At 39.2% G+C, this 8,329-nt stretch overlaps 1 protein-coding gene across 1 annotated transcript in view; it reads right to left on the bottom strand.

The window, feature by feature from the left end:
- Positions 1-1,135: 1,135 nt before the first annotated feature.
- Positions 1,136-8,329, bottom strand: part of LOC109967042 (autism susceptibility gene 2 protein-like) — a 193,193-nt gene continuing 185,999 nt past the window's right edge. The window contains exon 5 of the mRNA XM_020612365.1: positions 1,136-1,439. Coding sequence (XP_020468021.1) covers positions 1,224-1,439 — 216 coding nt within the window. The 3' untranslated portion in view covers positions 1,136-1,223. The remainder of the gene's footprint in view (positions 1,440-8,329) is intronic.

Genomic DNA, 8,329 nt, shown 5'->3' with positions numbered 1-8,329 from the left:
AACTGACAAAGGTTTTTGTTATTGGAACCCCCGCGCCTCTACCCAGTCCGCAGAAAAATTTTCATGCATGAAACCAGTCCCTGGTACAAAAAAGGTTGGGGACCACTGCCATAGAGGGTTAGGCTTAATTCAGCACAAAAGTAAACTCATGACCATGCTAGGTCGCTAGTGTTACCATTAGCTTTAGATGCTAATGCACACAGAAGGAAGAACAAAATCTGAATCCAATTTGAGTCCTTTGGCTGTGTTTAATGATCTCATCTCAAAAAGCCAAACAAGTATTAACGGTGGGTTTTGCTCCTTCTTTGTTTACTCTTTTTGTGCAAAAGAACATGACCTTGGTTTGGCAGCCACTGTTTCAAACTTTCAGCTGCAGAGAGCTCTACCATGGCTGTTTTTTTCCCCCCATTCATTTAAAAACGCTTCTTGGAACCTTTGCTAGGTGGCAAGCAGGGGGATAATGTCTATCAAAACTCAGAGCAGGAAAGCAAGAATAACAACAGAAGGGCTGTAGGTAGCAAAGTGAGATAGAGGGGGTAGTACAGCTGAGAGATAACATGTCCTGTCCCATTGTAACTTTATATATCAGACAATGTGTACAATCATAGTTAATGCACCTTTAAATAAAACAACCTGCTTTTAATTTGATAACTTAAAGCAAGTGGGATAACACCCTCCGCTTCACGTTGGGTGGTTGTTTGGCCTACGTGTCATCCATTATGGTCATGGAACTTGCAACTTGTTGGGTATTATCTCTTACCTGTCCTTTATGTATGTAGAGTACAGAATCTTGTTTCTGGTCACTATGATAGTGAAAACTTTTACCACCATGCCTTTGTGAGAGATAAAATATTTTCTTATTTCATGAGGTAACTGTAACTGGCTTTTAGGCAATAGTATCCTTCCATGAACATAAACATGTACTATCACAAAATTCTGGCAATAGGAGTGGTTACTCCTGCAGCACATAGAGACAGACATGCTGATAACAGCAAAGCAGAAGAATCACAAAGCTCTCACTTGGTAAATAACTCTTATTCAAGTAAAGCACATTCACAAGACCTCAGCCATTCAAAGGCAACCCATTCAAGGACCTCTGGCTCTGCAGTCAAGTTTCTACAGGGGTACTGCTGATTTGTTGCTACTGGCTTTTGCTCTTTCTCCCTTATTCTCCACCATATCTCCTCAGGTAACTTTCCTTTGCAACTTGTCCCTGGAGACTATTATCTTGCCCTGAAGCCCTGATGCACGTCAGCACACAGAACAAATGAGATGCCAGAGCTGGGAAACGGGCAGATTGCAAAGTGATATCTATCAAGTATATGGCTTTGTGGCAATGTTCCCACCTTTCCCCTCTTTTCTGAGTTGTGTGAAGCATCCCCGAGGAGTCCTCTGAGGACTGAGAGGGCATAGAGCTTTTCCTGGACAAAGGGAGGAACCTGCGAACAACACAGTTATATAAAATAATAGCCTGGAGGGAGAAGCAACTTGAGGTAGCATCTTTGCACCAAGTCCAAAAAGCACCTGTCATCTAATCAATTATCTTACTTCATCTTTACCAGAAGATCAGCCCTGGTGAAGCTCTGTAGCCATGTACTGCCCCTCACAGACATCAGTGAGAAAGTCATATAGGAAAGGGGCCTTTGATTTATATAATTCAATTAAAATATTTGACCCACTTCTACATAGTTCAACCACTTAGAAAAACAAATCTGCTTGAACTGGATTAAAAGATCCTTGAGAATGAGAGTGACATCCTTGAGATATTTACAAAGAAACATACTGCAAAGTATATCAGGGAGCCAAATGTTAAGCCTTTTAATTAAGTGTTTTCAGTCTGACAAAGAGAGTAGCATCACGTATTATAAATGATGGTGGGTCATTCAGACTGACTGAATGATTGGAGGCTCTCTTTGACAGATCTCCACCATATTCTCCACCTCCTTCCAAATGACAATGCAGCAGAATGTTTTTGTCCCTCTGGAGGTTTGTACCAGTTATCAAATTTAATAAATAAAGCGAGTGAAATCTGTCTTCTCTTCATTTTCCCCACTCTCCCAGGATTTGCTCAAGATGGCAAATTACCATTTTCAGGCACAATATTCCCAAGGCTGTGGTGCTTTTCTCCTCTTCCTGATGGAATCAGATGAGCACAGGCAGGGGACTCATTGTTATCTACTTGCAAGTCTTCAGCAAAAAAGTAAAATAAAAAAAGCTGGAAAAAATGCAACAGCAGACTCTGACAGCTCCCTATATGAAAATCAAAATCAGGTGGGACTGAAGGATGAGGGCCTAACTTGGACACTTACTTTACTGTTAAAAATAATTGGTTATATATTGAAAACTGCACTCAGAGTAAAATATAGCTTTGGATGCATAAAAATCCACAAGCACAATTTGACAAAAGGATTCAAATTTGAAAAACAGCTAAACTTTTCCACACTCATTCTAGGCAGAAAGTGATTTAATGACCAACTATAAAAAGAAACTATCAAATTAAACTCAAATCTCTCAGTGAGCACATGAACCATGAACCCTTCTTTAGCTTAACAAAGTCAAGCAGCTATTTCACAGATTTCAGACCAAATCCTGAGAGGTGAATAAGCCTCCATGAGACTCTGTTGCAGAGAATGATGGGCGAGACTGGATGTTCTCATAATGAATGAATGGCAATTTTTTTTCATACATTCATAAACCACAGTGGTGACACAAGGAGTGGTTCAAATTGTTGTACAAATTATGATTTCACTGCTAAAAAACTGACTTCTGGAGACGAGGCAGGAAGAACGCCATTTGAGATTGAGACCAGTAGGAAAGAACTGAATTTCAATGAATCATGTATTTTAACTTCAAGGATCTAATTTCAATGAATCATGTATTTTAACTTCATGGATCTTCATGGAAGAGGAAGGCAAATAAAATAGCAAAGCCATTGTGATTGTGATTTACTGAATATGCATCATTTAGGATGTTTTGAAGCAACGTGTAGGCAGAAGCTAGTGCTACCCAGTCACCTTTTCACTGAATTAAATGCAATCAATTGTGATAACAGTGACAGCCTTAAACAGGAGGCCCAGCATGGATAACCACACTGTTCTTCCAGTAAATGCATCAGTGGTGCATTAGTGCCTTCCTATACTACATGTCCACCTGGATAATGGCCATTCCCATACATTCTCACCTCTAATTACACTCAGATCATTCCATCCCCTTCCCCACAATAGTAAAGTGCCCATTCAAACACTGAAACAGGTTTAACTTGCATTTATATTATTATATATACACAATCAATATACTTCAACTCAGCAAAAATACACTGGTCATAGAAAAAGGGATTTTTATACTAAAAAGACAAACTCTAGAATATGTCACTTGTTTTGACTGATGTAAGCAAATGGAGAACATGGAGCTCCAAACATCCTGCAACATTAATAATGTAACTGGCATCTCTACATTAACCATTGTTAATGTGTGAACATAATGGGAACATATCCACATTAACAGCTTAGAATTCAAAATCATCAGTAACAGATAAAGCTGGTCATATGTGGTCAAAATGTTTTGCAGTTATATCACAATGATATTGACAATATAATCCCATATCCATTACATTTGGGGTTAATTACATTGGCTGATGTGAGATGTCCATAGTTGTTTCGTCAGCCACTTCTGTATCATTATGTCACATATATCACAGCTTTCACAAAAGTTTCTCATTTGTAATTTAGACTTAGAAGCTGAAGTGAGGCCAGCACAGTGGTGCAGTGGTAGAAATATCATCTCACAACAAGAGGGTTCAGGTTTCAAACCTACTGGCCAAATGGGGCTTTTTGTGTGGAGTTTGCATGTTCTCCTCATGCCTGTGTGGGTTTCCTCCCACAGTCTACATTCTACACAGTCTAGATGACTGGCATTATTTATTTATTTTTTGCATACATGATTAACAAGCACTGTGGTTCTTGATCTGATGATCTCTGCTAAGCCCCGCTCCTGTGCTAACAGTGACAGACGCAGGGAAAAAACTACAGTGGAAACAAAAGCAGAACCTAGGACAGGGGAAACATCTTCCATTACTCGTCACTATGTTCCTACTGTGTAAAAAGTCTAATTGTGACAATGATTATTTTATCTTTGGACTCAGTGAATTAGGGGTTTCACCTGTAGATTTCATCTGGTGCATTAAAAATTGGCATAGGAGGTTAGTCAATTGCATTTCAGTCTAAGAGCATAATCGGTTACAGCCCCAATCCAATACAGTCCCCTAAACTGCATGTAATCCACTCAGCCAAACTGTCACGTCAACAATGATCCCTCCCCCTCTACCCCTAGGGGCCAACCAAGGATATCTCAATAGCTTGTACCTGGCCTGCTGCTGAGGCCATTATCCACTAATCCACACCCAGACTGAACATTTAAGTAGTTCTAAAAGGATTGAAAAAGATCAGCAAAGCTTTCACTAGAGCCATGCAATTAAGGCCAAAGAAATTATTGCAGTGTTTAGATCCCATTCTCACCTGAGAGCATGGAAGGAGGATCAGAGGACTAACAGGTGAATGATTTAATGTGGAAATATGTGAAACCAAATAATATGATCATAATCATTCAAGCAATTGATATACAAGTTTGAGGCTGTAAATTAGCTCAGGTACTGTAATATGACACGAGAATACCAGAATAGATACAGCTGGCAGTCTGGAGGGTGGAAACTGCTGTGACAAGCCTTATTAGTGAGCCAGTTAATCAAGAGAAAAAAAATCCATTCCTAAAATACAACCGAGGATTTCTTTCTACAAGATTATGTGGTCAAAATGAGGGGGTGAGTGAATGAGGCAGACAAGTTTAATAACACCGCTGTAAGTGCTCTACAATGGCCATACTTTAAAACTTTACAGAACTTGCAGTATTTACTTAAATTTAATAAATGGCATTGCATTTGGGGGAATAAAATTACAGCCAACTGCTGTTTTAGAGATAAACTACTCAGCAAACTCAAACATAATGAAGGTAGTAGTAAAACAGGGAATATAAAAAGCAGGAGTAGGCACTGCAATTATATCCCAGAAAATAGAACTGGAAAAGAAAGGGTCAACATAGCATTGTCATTTTCACACACTCACACAAAAAATCTGGTCTTTTGAGACAAACTTGTTATTTAGAAGATTAGGCTATATAAATAAACCTTGACTTTTGTATTCCTGAGGTCTTGTTTGGAGACAAAGGTGTCAGAAATATGTTCATTCATAACACACTGATATTAAAATGTCTCTATTAGCCATTTGCATTAGGCATTATTCAAGGGTAAACAGTGGAAGTAAAGATTTGTAATGTTATTGAGAAGCAGTATCCTAAGCGTTGTAATGTAGCTACCTCCATTAAATGTTTTACTTACTAATCACTTCTCATTATTTTATAGCAGGCATGAGACCCATTAAAATGTAAACTTTTAAGAATGCAGTTTAACAGGTTTTATGCATACAAATCTACTATATGCCAGAGAGACACTCATCAAGAGATTAAAACTAAAGTTAGAGGAAATCAAAGAATTCCCACTTTCCTTAAAGATACAGCACTGTGACTCACCAACATGTTCTTCTTCACACTGATAGAATCCAGAAAATAATATAACCAGATCAAATGTGGAGATGGTGGATGTAATAAGCCCTCAGTATTGTGAGGAAATTGATTTTAAGAATCCATCTTCATCATATGGCCAGTCGAATGCTACTTTAGGCTTTAAGTTGCAGGTAAAATATTAAGACAGCACGTACTCGACAGTTCAGAGTTGCTATATCAGACCTTTGATGCTCAAAATCTCAGAGCTGCACTCCACCCACACAGAATCTTATGATTTCAAGCGCATAAAAATTACTTCCCTCTGTGCATCAGATGTTTGGAGTTAAACCGATTATACCTAAATGCAGTTTGGCACCATGCAAGACGTTTTTTTTTTTTTTTAAAGAAATTCCATGTTAGAGAATGAGCTCTGTTTTTTATTACAAAATCAAGTTTGGGTATTTCAAGGGGATGATAAGTAATGCAAACAATATTGTTGATGTTAATAAAAACTGCATATGGAAAATTTGGCTGTACTTATATTAATGTTTGCACATTCAGTACTGTCCTACTATTACAGGTATGTTTTTTATTAAAGTAAGGATACAATTGCTTTTTCTCTATTTTTATTACACATACTGTGTAAGTTTAAACACAAATCATTGTTAGGAAGTTAGCTAAATCTCAAATGTAGTCAGTCTATAAATATGCATTAGTTAACCAAAGGATATTTCATTATGTAGCTACTTGTAATTAAGGAAACTTTAAAACTATCTATGGCCAAGAGTGGACATTAAAAAGAATCTTTTTATAGGATTCTATATCCATCTGATAATCATGTGATAATCATTACTTGTTACTGGCTAATCTGTCACTATGTGTGTGTGTGTAGCAGTGTTTTTCTGGCAATATAATTGCAACCTATATTAAAGAAGAGTCTAGATAGTCTGGAAATCAATAGCAGAGAATTCAGTAGACTGTCATCATGAGCAGTGGGCTGTAAAACCGAGTGAAGAGACAGGCCATCGCTCTCCCTCTGGTCCCCAGAAGATATAATATCTATCCTTGGCGGTTCACTTGACATTTACTTGCCCCGCTTCTCCTGTAGCATTCCCTTTCCTAACTGCCAGGTGCTGCAACTCTCCAGGGCTTGCCAACTGGGTGAACAGATAACAAACCTGTCAAGGCAGCTTTTGGGGGGAGGAATAAATCCAGATCTGGGACTGAGGTGGAAGATGTGTTCCAGGGCTTGATCAGAGAGTAGGAGGGGGGTGACATGAGACACCATGTGAGGCCTGGACCCAGGAGAGGGTACTAGCTGCAATGCCGCAGTGGTACTTTAAAAAGGGGCACAGCCACTGCAACTTGATTAGATCTCTGTGCAGGCATTTCAAATGCCCGGCCCCATTTTACCCTCCATTTCACCTATTCTTTACAAGTCAACGACCCTCAGCCCCCTCCTGCCACCATCAAAGGAACTGTCATGGGCTCTTTCTTTAGGCTGGCAGACAGGTTAGGGGTGGAAGGTTTAGGTGCTGTGTGCTCTTTGAGGCAGGGGCCGAGAGCACCTACCAGGGATGTATGGCTGCTGAGGGCTGTCTTTAAGGTACTGATAACATTCATGGTGAGGTGCTCCCAAGAGGTGCACAAATGTCAACACACTGCTATGGGCATATAATCCTATGAATAGAAAGGACAAAGAGCAAGAGAATAAAGCAGCAGCTCAGTGAATCATGTATTAGCATGTTTCAGCTCCTCAACACTTCAAGCCATGCTGTCTCTCATGTGGCTGTGTAGTCTGTCCTCCTACCAGGTGTTTGTCTTGTGGCTTGGGTCTGTTGGAGACACCAGGAAGTTGGCTGGTCCTCCGGGATCATTTTCCTCATTTATGTTTATTCAATATATAAATGTATACAATCTTCTTCATATATGTTACAATATGCACATTTTATCATCCTGATTGTCCAAACTACTGTAAATCTACAGTATTATGTTGACTTACTCTGAAAACACATCTGTCCATCCTGGAAGAGAGATGCCTGCTCTGTTGGAAAGAACAGACTGCCTCCTTGTCTCAGTTTGTTATACTGGTGTTAAGCCTGCCCTTCTTCATTGCAGCTTTGCAGATTCAACCAGAGCTAAAAAAAATAGTCAGCATAATGCTGCCCCTGTGTTCTATTTGTGCAGATACTAGTATCCCAGTATTTAACATTTAACATGACATCCAGCATGCCAGTGCATGTGTAGCACATGTCAGAAATACAAAGCATACCAGTGACGATGTTGCTTTCAAATCAACAATGGCGGCTGAACAGAGTAGATGTGCTTTTGCTCATCCTGCATATTTATGACATGATTCAGACTTAAAATTGTTGTGCATAGTGTACAACATGTTAATGATTATGGTCATGGATTGTTTTTTTAAGAGCAATGTTAAATTTTAAATCCTTTCACTATGCATTACATGGTCACAAATCCCCAAGTCGCCTCCCTTCTTTTACAGGGAGGCCAAGGTGGAAAGGTTGTGGCAGTTTTTTTTTTACCATATGTGGTTGAATAAAGGAGGGTAAATACTGACCCCATGTCAGCTTGGTACCTGTTATATAGAACTGTGGCAAAAAATTGGTGAAATAATCTCGCCTAGAAGAGTTAGTGTAAAATGGGCTAATGAATGTATCCCCTCTGACTTTCAAACCTAATTATATTCATCGAACCCTTTCAATACCAACTAGACTAAATGACGGATCCAGATTGATCTCTCACCAGCGTACAGGTC

This window comes from Monopterus albus, unplaced genomic scaffold (assembly GCF_001952655.1).
Source record: "Monopterus albus unplaced genomic scaffold, M_albus_1.0 scaffold124.1, whole genome shotgun sequence".
In the NCBI taxonomy this organism is placed as follows: Eukaryota; Metazoa; Chordata; class Actinopteri; order Synbranchiformes; family Synbranchidae; genus Monopterus; species Monopterus albus.
This window is presented reverse-complemented; position numbering and strand designations above follow the sequence as displayed.